The following is a 15,336-nucleotide window of genomic DNA, read 5'->3' as shown; positions in this document are numbered from 1 at the left end:
ACAGAGAGTTAACGTGTTGGGTGATCATACTAGACTACAGATAGTTAACGTGTTGGGTGATGATACTAGATAAACAACTAGACTATAGAGAGTTAACGTGTTGGGTGATGATACTAGACTATAGAGAGTTAACGTGTTGGGTGATGCTACTAGACTACAGAGAGTTAACGTGTTGGGTGATGATACTAGACTACAGAGAGTTAACGTGTTGGGTGATGATACTAGATAAACAACTAGACTACAGAGAGTTAACGTGTTGGGTGATGATACTAGATAAACAACTAGACTACAGAGAGTTAACGTGTTGGGTGATGATACTAGATAAACAACTAGACTACAGAGAGTTAACGTGTTGGGTGATGATACTAGATAAACAACTAGACTACAGAGAGTTAACGTGTTGGGTGATGATACTAGACTACAGAGAGTTAACGTGTTGGGTGATGATACTAGATAAACAACTAGACTACAGAGAGTTAACGTGTTAGGTGATGATACTAGATAAACAACTAGACTACAGAGAGTTAACGTGTTGGGTGATGATACTAGATAAACAACTAGACTACAGAGAGTTAACGTGTTGGGTGATGATACTAGATAAACAACTAGACTACAGAGAGTTAACGTGTTGGGTGATGATACTAGACTACAGAGAGTTAACGTGTTGGGTGATGATACTAGACTATAGAGAGTTAACGTTTTGGGTGATGATACTAGATAAACAACTAGACTACAGAGAGTTAACGTGTTGGGTGATGATACTAGATAAACAACTAGACTACAGAGAGTTAACGTGTTGGGTGATCATACTAGACTACAGAGAGTTAACGTGTTGGGTGATGATACTAGACTACAGACAGTTAACGTGTTGGGTGATGATACTAGATAAACAACTAGACTACAGAGAGTTAACGTGTTGGGTGATGATACTAGATAAAAAACTAGACTACAGAGAGTTAACGTGTTGGGTGATGATACTAGACTACAGAGAGTTAACGTGTTGGGTGATGATACTAGACTATAGAGAGTTAACGTTTTGGGTGATGATACTAGATAAACAACTAGACTACAGAGAGTTAACGTGTTGGGTGATCATACTAGACTACAGATAGTTAACGTGTTGGGTGATGATACTAGATAAACAACTAGACTATAGAGAGTTAACGTGTTGGGTGATGATACTAGATAAACAACTAGACTACAGAGAGTTAACGTGTTGGGTGATGATACTAGATAAACAACTAGACTACAGAGAGTTAACGTGTTGGGTGATGGTACTAGACTATAGAGAGTTAACGTGTTGGGTGATGATACTAGATAAACAACTAGACTACAGAGAGTTAACGTGTTGGGTGATGATACTAGATAAACAACTAGACTACAGAGAGTTAACGTGTTGGGTGATGGTACAAGACTATAGAGAGTTAACGTGTTGGGTGATGATACTAGATAAACAACTAGACTACAGAGAGTTAACGTGTTGGGTGATGATACTAGATAAACAACTAGACTACAGAGAGTTAACGTGTTGGGTGATGATACTAGACTACAGAGAGTTAACGTGTTGGGTGATGATACTAGATAAACAACTAGACTACAGAGAGTTAACGTGTTGGGTGATGATACTAGATAAACAACTAGACTACAGAGAGTTAACGTGTTGGGTGATGATACTAGATAAACAACTAGACTACAGAGAGTTAACGTGTTGGGTGATGATACTAGATAAACAACTAGACTACAGAGAGTTAACGTGTTGGGTGATGATACTAGATAAACAACTAGACTACAGAGAGTTAACGTGTTGGGTGATGATACTAGATAAACAACTAGACTACAGAGAGTTAACGTGTTGGGTGATGATACTAGATAAACAACTAGACTACAGAGAGTTAACGTGTTGGGTGATGATACTAGATAAACAACTAGACTACAGAGAGTTAACGTGTTGGGTGATGATACTAGATAAACAACTAGACTACAGAGAGTTAACGTGTTGGGTGATGATACTAGATAAACAACTAGACTACAGAGAGTTAACGTGTTGGGTGATGATACTAGACTACAGAGAGTTAACGTGTTGGGTGATGATACTAGATAAACAACTAGACTACAGAGAGTTAACGTGTTGGGTGATGATACTAGATAAACAACTAGATTACAGAGAGTTAACGTGTTGGGTGATGATACTAGACTACAGAGAGTTAACATGTTGGGTGATGATACTAGACTACAGAGAGTTAACGTGTTGGGTGATGATACTAGACTACAGAGAGTTAACGTGTTGGGTGATGATACTAGACTACAGAGAGTTAACGTGTTGGGTGATGATACTAGATAAACAACTAGACTACAGAGAGTTAACGTGTTGGGTGATGATACTAGATAAACAACTAGACTACAGAGAGTTAACGTGTTGGGTGATGATACTAGACTACAGAGAGTTAACGTGTTGGGTGATGATACTAGATAAACAACTAGACTACAGAGAGTTAACGTGTTGGGTGATGATACTAGATAAACAACTAGACTACAGAGAGTTAACGTGTTAGGTGATGATACTAGATAAACAACTAGACTACAGAGAGTTAACGTGTTGGGTGATGATACTAGATAAACAACTAGACTACAGAGAGTTAACGTGTTGGGTGATGATACTAGACTACAGAGAGTTAACGTGTTGGGTGATGATACTAGACTATAGAGAGTTAACGTTTTGGGTGATGATACTAGATAAACAACTAGACTACAGAGAGTTAACGTGTTGGGTGATGATACTAGATAAACAACTAGACTACAGAGAGTTAACGTGTTGGGTGATCATACTAGACTACAGACAGTTAACGTGTTGGGTGATGATACTAGATAAACAACTAGACTACAGAGAGTTAACGTGTTGGGTGATGATACTAGATAAAAAACTAGACTACAGAGAGTTAACGTGTTGGGTGATGATACTAGACTACAGAGAGTTAACGTGTTGGGTGATGATACTAGACTATAGAGAGTTAACGTTTTGGGTGATGATACTAGATAAACAACTAGACTACAGAGAGTTAACGTGTTGGGTGATCATACTAGACTACAGATAGTTAACGTGTTGGGTGATCATACTAGACTACAGATAGTTAACGTGTTGGGTGATGATACTAGATAAACAACTAGACTATAGAGAGTTAACGTGTTGGGTGATGATACTAGACTATAGAGAGTTAACGTGTTGGGTGATGCTACTAGACTACAGAGAGTTAACGTGTTGGGTGATGATACTAGACTACAGAGAGTTAACGTGTTGGGTGATGATACTAGATAAACAACTAGACTACAGAGAGTTAACGTGTTGGGTGATGATACTAGATAAACAACTAGACTACAGAGAGTTAACGTGTTGGGTGATGATACTAGATAAACAACTAGACTACAGAGAGTTAACGTGTTGGGTGATGATACTAGATAAACAACTAGACTACAGAGAGTTAACGTGTTGGGTGATGATACTAGACTACAGAGAGTTAACGTGTTGGGTGATGATACTAGATAAACAACTAGACTACAGAGAGTTAACGTGTTGGGTGATGATACTAGATAAACAACTAGACTACAGAGAGTTAACGTGTTGGGTGATGATACTAGATAAACAACTAGACTACAGAGAGTTAACGTGTTAGGTGATGATACTAGATAAACAACTAGACTACAGAGAGTTAACGTGTTGGGTGATGATACTAGATAAACAACTAGACTACAGAGAGTTAACGTGTTGGGTGATGATACTAGACTACAGAGAGTTAACGTGTTGGGTGATGATACTAGACTATAGAGAGTTAACGTTTTGGGTGATGATACTAGATAAACAACTAGACTACAGAGAGTTAACGTGTTGGGTGATGATACTAGATAAACAACTAGACTACAGAGAGTTAACGTGTTGGGTGATCATACTAGACTACAGAGAGTTAACGTGTTGGGTGATGATACTAGACTACAGACAGTTAACGTGTTGGGTGATGATACTAGATAAACAACTAGACTACAGAGAGTTAACGTGTTGGGTGATCATACTAGACTACAGATAGTTAACGTGTTGGGTGATGATACTAGATAAACAACTAGACTATAGAGAGTTAACGTGTTGGGTGATGATACTAGACTATAGAGAGTTAACGTGTTGGGTGATGCTACTAGACTACAGAGAGTTAACGTGTTGGGTGATGATACTAGACTACAGAGAGTTAACGTGTTGGGTGATGATACTAGATAAACAACTAGACTACAGAGAGTTAACGTGTTGGGTGATGATACTAGATAAACAACTAGACTACAGAGAGTTAACGTGTTGGGTGATGATACTAGATAAACAACTAGACTACAGAGAGTTAACGTGTTGGGTGATGATACTAGATAAACAACTAGACTACAGAGAGTTAACGTGTTGGGTGATGATACTAGACTACAGAGAGTTAACGTGTTGGGTGATGATACTAGATAAACAACTAGACTACAGAGAGTTAACGTGTTGGGTGATGATACTAGACTACAGAGAGTTAACATGTTGGGTGATGATACTAGACTATAGAGAGTTAACGTTTTGGGTGATGATACTAGATAAACAACTAGACTACAGAGAGTTAACGTGTTGGGTGATGATACTAGATAAACAACTAGACTACAGAGAGTTAACGTGTTAGGTGATGATACTAGATAAACAACTAGACTACAGAGAGTTAACGTGTTGGGTGATGGTACTAGATAAACAACTAGACTACAGAGAGTTAACGTGTTAGGTGATGATACTAGATAAACAACTAGACTACAGAGAGTTAACGTGTTGGGTGATGATACTAGATAAACAACTAGACTACAGAGAGTTAACGTGTTAGGTGATGATACTAGATAAACAACTAGACTACAGAGAGTTAACGTGTTAGGTGATGATACTAGATAAACAACTAGACTACAGAGAGTTAACGTGTTGGGTGATGATACTAGACTACAGAGAGTTAACGTGTTGGGTGATGATACTAGACTATAGAGAGTTAACGTTTTGGGTGATGATACTAGATAAACAACTAGACTACAAAGAGTTAACGTGTTGGGTGATGATACTAGATAAACAACTAGACTACAGAGAGTTAACGTGTTGGGTGATGATACTAGATAAACAACTAGACTACAGAGAGTTAACGTGTTGGGTGATGATACTAGACTACAGAGAGTTAACGTGTTGGGTGATGATACTAGATAAACAACTAGACTACAGAGAGTTAACGTGTTAGGTGATGATACTAGATAAACAACTAGACTACAGAGAGTTAACGTGTTGGGTGATGATACTAGATAAACAACTAGACTACAGAGAGTTAACGTGTTGGGTGATGATACTAGATAAACAACTAGACTACAGAGAGTTAACGTGTTGGGTGATGATACTAGATAAACAACTAGATTACAGAGAGTTAACATGTTGGGTGATGATACTAGACTACAGAGAGTTAACATGTTGGGTGATGATACTAGACTACAGAGAGTTAACGTGTTGGGTGATGATACTAGACTACAGAGAGTTAACGTGTTGGGTGATGATACTAGACTACAGAGAGTTAACGTGTTGGGTGATGATACTAGATAAACAACTAGACTACAGAGAGTTAACGTGTTGGGTGATGATACTAGATAAACAACTAGACTACAGAGAGTTAACGTGTTGGGTGATGATACTAGACTACAGAGAGTTAACGTGTTGGGTGATGATACTAGATAAACAACTAGACTACAGAGAGTTAACGTGTTGGGTGATGATACTAGATAAACAACTAGACTACAGAGAGTTAACGTGTTAGGTGATGATACTAGATAAACAACTAGACTACAGAGAGTTAACGTGTTGGGTGATGATACTAGATAAACAACTAGACTACAGAGAGTTAACGTGTTGGGTGATGATACTAGACTACAGAGAGTTAACGTGTTGGGTGATGATACTAGACTATAGAGAGTTAACGTTTTGGGTGATGATACTAGATAAACAACTAGACTACAGAGAGTTAACGTGTTGGGTGATGATACTAGATAAACAACTAGACTACAGAGAGTTAACGTGTTGGGTGATCATACTAGACTACAGAGAGTTAACGTGTTGGGTGATGATACTAGACTACAGACAGTTAACGTGTTGGGTGATGATACTAGATAAACAACTAGACTACAGAGAGTTAACGTGTTGGGTGATGATACTAGATAAAAAACTAGACTACAGAGAGTTAACGTGTTGGGTGATGATACTAGACTACAGAGAGTTAACGTGTTGGGTGATGATACTAGACTATAGAGAGTTAACGTTTTGGGTGATGATACTAGATAAACAACTAGACTACAGAGAGTTAACGTGTTGGGTGATCATACTAGACTACAGATAGTTAACGTGTTGGGTGATCATACTAGACTACAGATAGTTAACGTGTTGGGTGATGATACTAGATAAACAACTAGACTATAGAGAGTTAACGTGTTGGGTGATGATACTAGACTATAGAGAGTTAACGTGTTGGGTGATGCTACTAGACTACAGAGAGTTAACGTGTTGGGTGATGATACTAGACTACAGAGAGTTAACGTGTTGGGTGATGATACTAGATAAACAACTAGACTACAGAGAGTTAACGTGTTGGGTGATGATACTAGATAAACAACTAGACTACAGAGAGTTAACGTGTTGGGTGATGATACTAGATAAACAACTAGACTACAGAGAGTTAACGTGTTGGGTGATGATACTAGATAAACAACTAGACTACAGAGAGTTAACGTGTTGGGTGATGATACTAGACTACAGAGAGTTAACGTGTTGGGTGATGATACTAGATAAACAACTAGACTACAGAGAGTTAACGTGTTGGGTGATGATACTAGATAAACAACTAGACTACAGAGAGTTAACGTGTTGGGTGATGATACTAGATAAACAACTAGACTACAGAGAGTTAACGTGTTAGGTGATGATACTAGATAAACAACTAGACTACAGAGAGTTAACGTGTTGGGTGATGATACTAGATAAACAACTAGACTACAGAGAGTTAACGTGTTGGGTGATGATACTAGACTACAGAGAGTTAACGTGTTGGGTGATGATACTAGACTATAGAGAGTTAACGTTTTGGGTGATGATACTAGATAAACAACTAGACTACAGAGAGTTAACGTGTTGGGTGATGATACTAGATAAACAACTAGACTACAGAGAGTTAACGTGTTGGGTGATCATACTAGACTACAGAGAGTTAACGTGTTGGGTGATGATACTAGACTACAGACAGTTAACGTGTTGGGTGATGATACTAGATAAACAACTAGACTACAGAGAGTTAACGTGTTGGGTGATCATACTAGACTACAGATAGTTAACGTGTTGGGTGATGATACTAGATAAACAACTAGACTATAGAGAGTTAACGTGTTGGGTGATGATACTAGACTATAGAGAGTTAACGTGTTGGGTGATGCTACTAGACTACAGAGAGTTAACGTGTTGGGTGATGATACTAGACTACAGAGAGTTAACGTGTTGGGTGATGATACTAGATAAACAACTAGACTACAGAGAGTTAACGTGTTGGGTGATGATACTAGATAAACAACTAGACTACAGAGAGTTAACGTGTTGGGTGATGATACTAGATAAACAACTAGACTACAGAGAGTTAACGTGTTGGGTGATGATACTAGATAAACAACTAGACTACAGAGAGTTAACGTGTTGGGTGATGATACTAGACTACAGAGAGTTAACGTGTTGGGTGATGATACTAGATAAACAACTAGACTACAGAGAGTTAACGTGTTGGGTGATGATACTAGACTACAGAGAGTTAACATGTTGGGTGATGATACTAGACTATAGAGAGTTAACGTTTTGGGTGATGATACTAGATAAACAACTAGACTACAGAGAGTTAACGTGTTGGGTGATGATACTAGATAAACAACTAGACTACAGAGAGTTAACGTGTTAGGTGATGGTACTAGATAAACAACTAGACTACAGAGAGTTAACGTGTTGGGTGATGGTACTAGATAAACAACTAGACTACAGAGAGTTAACGTGTTAGGTGATGATACTAGATAAACAACTAGACTACAGAGAGTTAACGTGTTGGGTGATGATACTAGATAAACAACTAGACTACAGAGAGTTAACGTGTTAGGTGATGATACTAGATAAACAACTAGACTACAGAGAGTTAACGTGTTAGGTGATGATACTAGATAAACAACTAGACTACAGAGAGTTAACGTGTTGGGTGATGATACTAGACTACAGAGAGTTAACGTGTTGGGTGATGATACTAGACTACAGACAGTTAACGTGTTGGGTGATGATACTAGATAAACAACTAGACTACAGAGAGTTAACGTGTTGGGTGATGATACTAGATAAAAAACTAGACTACAGAGAGTTAACGTGTTGGGTGATGATACTAGACTACAGAGAGTTAACGTGTTGGGTGATGATACTAGACTATAGAGAGTTAACGTGTTGGGTGATGATACTAGATAAACAACTAGACTACAGAGAGTTAACGTGTTGGGTGATGATACTAGACTACAGAGAGTTAACGTTTTGGGTGATGATACTAGATAAACAACTAGACTACAGAGAGTTAACGTGTTGGGTGATGGTACTAGACTATAGAGAGTTAACGTGTTGGGTGATGATACTAGATAAACAACTAGACTACAGAGAGTTAACGTGTTGGGTGATGATACTAGATACACAACTAGACTACAGAGAGTTAACGTGTTGGGTGATGATACTAGATAAACAACTAGACTACAGAGAGTTAACGTGTTGGGTGATGATACTAGACTACAGAGAGTTAACGTGTTGGGTGATGATACTAGATAAACAACTAGACTACAGAGAGTTAACGTGTTGGGTGATGATACTAGATAAACAACTAGACTACAGAGAGTTAACGTGTTGGGTGATGATACTAGATAAACAACTAGACTACAGAGAGTTAACGTGTTGGGTGATGATACTAGATAAACAACTAGACTACAGAGAGTTAACGTGTTGGGTGATGATACTAGATAAACAACTAGACTACAGAGAGTTAACGTGTTGGGTGATGATACTAGATAAACAACTAGACTACAGAGAGTTAACGTGTTGGGTGATGATACTAGATAAACAACTAGACTACAGAGAGTTAACGTGTTGGGTGATGATACTAGACTACAGAGAGTTAACGTGTTGGGTGATGATACTAGATAAACAACTAGACTACAGAGAGTTAACGTGTTGGGTGATGATACTAGACTACAGAGAGTTAACATGTTGGGTGATGATACTAGACTATAGAGAGTTAACGTTTTGGGTGATGATACTAGATAAACAACTAGACTACAGAGAGTTAACGTGTTGGGTGATGATACTAGATAAACAACTAGACTACAGAGAGTTAACGTGTTAGGTGATGATACTAGATAAACAACTAGACTACAGAGAGTTAACGTGTTGGGTGATGGTACTAGATAAACAACTAGACTACAGAGAGTTAACGTGTTAGGTGATGATACTAGATAAACAACTAGACTACAGAGAGTTAACGTGTTGGGTGATGATACTAGATAAACAACTAGACTACAGAGAGTTAACGTGTTAGGTGATGATACTAGATAAACAACTAGACTACAGAGAGTTAACGTGTTAGGTGATGATACTAGATAAACAACTAGACTACAGAGAGTTAACGTGTTGGGTGATGATACTAGACTACAGAGAGTTAACGTGTTGGGTGATGATACTAGACTACAGACAGTTAACGTGTTGGGTGATGATACTAGATAAACAACTAGACTACAGAGAGTTAACGTGTTGGGTGATGATACTAGATAAAAAACTAGACTACAGAGAGTTAACGTGTTGGGTGATGATACTAGACTACAGAGAGTTAACGTGTTGGGTGATGATACTAGACTATAGAGAGTTAACGTGTTGGGTGATGATACTAGATAAACAACTAGACTACAGAGAGTTAACGTGTTGGGTGATGATACTAGACTACAGAGAGTTAACGTTTTGGGTGATGATACTAGATAAACAACTAGACTACAGAGAGTTAACGTGTTGGGTGATGGTACTAGACTATAGAGAGTTAACGTGTTGGGTGATGATACTAGATAAACAACTAGACTACAGAGAGTTAACGTGTTGGGTGATGATACTAGATACACAACTAGACTACAGAGAGTTAACGTGTTGGGTGATGATACTAGATAAACAACTAGACTACAGAGAGTTAACGTGTTGGGTGATCATACTAGACTACAGAGAGTTAACGTGTTGGGTGATGATACTAGACTACAGACAGTTAACGTGTTGGGTGATGATACTAGATAAACAACTAGACTACAGAGAGTTAACGTGTTGGGTGATGATACTAGATAAACAACTAGACTACAGAGAGTTAACGTGTTGGGTGATGATACTAGATAAACAACTAGACTACAGAGAGTTAACGTGTTAGGTGATGATACTAGATAAACAACTAGACTACAGAGAGTTAACGTGTTGGGTGATGGTACTAGATAAACAACTAGACTACAGAGAGTTAACGTGTTAGGTGATGATACTAGATAAACAACTAGACTACAGAGAGTTAACGTGTTGGGTGATGATACTAGATAAACAACTAGACTACAGAGAGTTAACGTGTTAGGTGATGATACTAGATAAACAACTAGACTACAGAGAGTTAACGTGTTAGGTGATGATACTAGATAAACAACTAGACTACAGAGAGTTAACGTGTTGGGTGATGATACTAGACTACAGAGAGTTAACGTGTTGGGTGATGATACTAGACTATAGAGAGTTAACGTTTTGGGTGATGATACTAGATAAACAACTAGACTACAGAGAGTTAACGTGTTGGGTGATGATACTAGATAAACAACTAGACTACAGAGAGTTAACGTGTTGGGTGATCATACTAGACTACAGAGAGTTAACGTGTTGGGTGATGATACTAGACTACAGACAGTTAACGTGTTGGGTGATGATACTAGATAAACAACTAGACTACAGAGAGTTAACGTGTTGGGTGATGATACTAGATAAAAAACTAGACTACAGAGAGTTAACGTGTTGGGTGATGATACTAGACTACAGAGAGTTAACGTGTTGGGTGATGATACTAGACTATAGAGAGTTAACGTGTTGGGTGATGATACTAGATAAACAACTAGACTACAGAGAGTTAACGTGTTGGGTGATGATACTAGACTACAGAGAGTTAACGTTTTGGGTGATGATACTAGATAAACAACTAGACTACAGAGAGTTAACGTGTTGGGTGATGGTACTAGACTATAGAGAGTTAACGTGTTGGGTGATGATACTAGATAAACAACTAGACTACAGAGAGTTAACGTGTTGGGTGATGATACTAGATACACAACTAGACTACAGAGAGTTAACGTGTTGGGTGATGATACTAGATAAACAACTAGACTACAGAGAGTTAACGTGTTGGGTGATCATACTAGACTACAGAGAGTTAACGTGTTGGGTGATGATACTAGACTACAGACAGTTAACGTGTTGGGTGATGATACTAGATAAACAACTAGACTATAGAGAGTTAACGTGTTGGGTGATGATACTAGACTATAGAGAGTTAACGTTTTGGGTGATGATACTAGATAAACAACTAGACTACAGAGAGTTAACGTGTTGGGTGATGATACTAGATAAACAACTAGACTACAGAGAGTTAACGTGTTAGGTGATGATACTAGATAAACAACTAGACTACAGAGAGTTAACGTGTTGGGTGATGGTACTAGATAAACAACTAGACTACAGAGAGTTAACGTGTTAGGTGATGATACTAGATAAACAACTAGACTACAGAGAGTTAACGTGTTGGGTGATGATACTAGATAAACAACTAGACTACAGAGAGTTAACGTGTTAGGTGATGATACTAGATAAACAACTAGACTACAGAGAGTTAACGTGTTAGGTGATGATACTAGATAAACAACTAGACTACAGAGAGTTAACGTGTTGGGTGATGATACTAGACTACAGAGAGTTAACGTGTTGGGTGATGATACTAGACTATAGAGAGTTAACGTTTTGGGTGATGATACTAGATAAACAACTAGACTACAGAGAGTTAACGTGTTGGGTGATGATACTAGATAAACAACTAGACTACAGAGAGTTAACGTGTTGGGTGATCATACTAGACTACAGAGAGTTAACGTGTTGGGTGATGATACTAGACTACAGACAGTTAACGTGTTGGGTGATGATACTAGATAAACAACTAGACTACAGAGAGTTAACGTGTTGGGTGATGATACTAGATAAAAAACTAGACTACAGAGAGTTAACGTGTTGGGTGATGATACTAGACTACAGAGAGTTAACGTGTTGGGTGATGATACTAGACTATAGAGAGTTAACGTGTTGGGTGATGATACTAGATAAACAACTAGACTACAGAGAGTTAACGTGTTGGGTGATGATACTAGACTACAGAGAGTTAACGTTTTGGGTGATGATACTAGATAAACAACTAGACTACAGAGAGTTAACGTGTTGGGTGATGGTACTAGACTATAGAGAGTTAACGTGTTGGGTGATGATACTAGATAAACAACTAGACTACAGAGAGTTAACGTGTTGGGTGATGATACTAGATACACAACTAGACTACAGAGAGTTAACGTGTTGGGTGATGATACTAGATAAACAACTAGACTACAGAGAGTTAACGTGTTGGGTGATCATACTAGACTACAGAGAGTTAACGTGTTGGGTGATGATACTAGACTACAGACAGTTAACGTGTTGGGTGATGATACTAGATAAACAACTAGACTACAGAGAGTTAACGTGTTGGGTGATGGTACTAGACTATAGAGAGTTAACGTGTTGGGTGATGATACTAGATAAACAACTAGACTACAGAGAGTTAACGTGTTGGGTGATGATACTAGATAAACAACTAGACTACAGAGAGTTAACGTGTTGGGTGATGATACTAGATAAACAACTAGACTACAGACAGTTAACGTGTTGGGTGATGATACTAGATAAACAACTAGACTACAGACAGTTAACGTGTTGGGTGATAATACTAGATAAACAACTAGACTACAGAGAGTTAACGTGTTGGGTGATGATACTAGATAAACAACTAGACTACAGAGAGTTAACGTGTTGGGTGATGATACTAGATAAACAACTAGACTACAGAGAGTTAACGTGTTGGGTGATGATACTAGATAAACAACTAGACTACAGAGAGTTAACGTGTTGGGTGATGATACTAGACTACAGAGAGTTAACGTGTTGGGTGATGATACTAGACTACAGAGAGTTAACGTGTTGGGTGATGATACTAGACTATAGAGAGTTAACGTGTTGGGTGATGATACTAGATAAACAACTAGACTACAGAGAGTTAACGTGTTGGGTGATGATACTAGATAAACAACTAGACTACAGAGAGTTAACGTGTTGGGTGATGATACTAGATAAACAACTAGACTACAGAGAGTTAACGTGTTGGGTGATGATACTAGATAAACAACTAGACTACAGAGAGTTAACGTGTTGGGTGATGATACTAGATAAACAACTAGACTACAGAGAGTTAACGTGTTGGGTGATGATACTAGACTACAGAGAGTTAACGTGTTGGGTGATGATACTAGATAAACAACTAGACTACAGAGAGTTAACGTGTTGGGTGATGATACTAGACTACAGAGAGTTAACGTGTTGGGTGATGATACTAGACTACAGAGAGTTAACATGTTGGGTGATGATACTAGACTACAGAGAGTCAACATGTTGGGTGATGATACTAGACTACAGAGAGTTAACGTGTTGGGTGATGATACTAGATAAACAACTAGACTACAGAGAGTTAACGTGTTGGGTGATGATACTAGACTACAGAGAGTTAACATGTTGGGTGATGATACTAGATAAACAACTAGACTACAGAGAGTTAACGTGTTGGGTGATGATACTAGATAAACAACTAGACTACAGAGAGTTAACGTGTTGGGTGATGATACTAGACTACAGAGAGTTAACGTGTTGGGTGATGATACTAGATAAACAACTAGACTACAGAGAGTTAACGTGTTGGGTGATGATACTAGATAAACAACTAGACTACAGAGAGTTAACGTGTTGGGTGATCATACTAGATAAACAACAAGACTACAGAGAGTTAACATGTTGGGTGATGATACTAGACTACAGAGAGTTAACGTGTTGGGTGATGATACTAGACTACAGAGAGTTAACGTGTTGGGTGATGATACTAGATAAACAACTAGACTACAGAGAGTTAACGTGTTGGGTGATCATACTAGATAAACAACAAGACTACAGAGAGTTAACATGTTGGGTGATGATACTAGACTACAGAGAGTTAACGTGTTGGGTGATGATACTAGATAAACAACTAGACTACAGAGAGTTAACGTGTTGGGTGATGATACTAGATAAACAACTAGACTACAGAGAGTTAACGTGTTGGGTGATGATACTAGATAAACAACTAGACTACAGAGAGTTAACGTGTTGGGTGATGATACTAGACTACAGAGAGTTAACGTTTTGGGTGATGATACTAGACTACAGAGAGTTAACGTGTTGGGTGATGATACTAGACTACAGAGAGTTAACGTGTTGGGTGATCATACTAGATAAACAACAAGACTACAGAGAGTTAACATGTTGGGTGATGATACTAGATGAACAATCACAACTCTTCAGCTTGATCCATAACTTTCTGTATGTGATTTCTAGCAAGTACAGCCCAAAAACATGGTTAAACATCTTTGGTTGGAGCAAAAACCTGCATCCACGATGGCCTTAACACTGGCCACCCACCTGCACTGTACTGGAGGCATGAACCACTTGGCAGGATCGCTGGTGTTGAGCTAAGGACTCTATAACAATGACGATCACATTTTCCTGTACTAGCAGGTCACGTTCCTGAGAGGAACACATTATGGCCTGCTAGGCCTAAGTACATGTTATAATCATGTCACTCTGTCTGTCTGTTTTCAGATCTCCTTCAAGGCAGTGAGCTCCTTTGATCCTGAGCTAGATCTATCCAACCAGAGTGGGAAAGTCCTGAACCACGTCAACGAGAGCAGCCACATCTTCCTGGGTCTCTACCCAGGATCCACCTACTCCTTCACTCTCAGAGCCTCCACCGCCAAGGGCTATGGCCCCCCAGTCATCACACAGTTCACCACCAAGATATCAGGTCAGTCCCTAGCCCCTAACTC

General features: G+C 38.6%; 1 protein-coding gene across 1 annotated transcript in view; it reads left to right on the top strand.

The window, feature by feature from the left end:
* LOC129813672 (receptor-type tyrosine-protein phosphatase mu-like) overlaps positions 1–15,336 on the top strand; it is a 652,787-nt gene that overhangs the window by 303,345 nt on the left and 334,106 nt on the right. The window contains exon 11 of the mRNA XM_055866071.1: positions 15,113–15,314. Within this exon, the coding sequence (XP_055722046.1) occupies positions 15,113–15,314 (202 nt within the window). The remainder of the gene's footprint in view (positions 1–15,112; positions 15,315–15,336) is intronic.

Source organism: Salvelinus fontinalis, chromosome 17, assembly GCF_029448725.1.
Source record: "Salvelinus fontinalis isolate EN_2023a chromosome 17, ASM2944872v1, whole genome shotgun sequence".
NCBI classification, from domain to species: domain Eukaryota; kingdom Metazoa; phylum Chordata; class Actinopteri; order Salmoniformes; family Salmonidae; genus Salvelinus; species Salvelinus fontinalis.
The sequence above is the reverse complement of the archived record's forward strand: the minus strand, read 5'-3'. Positions and strand labels throughout refer to the sequence as shown.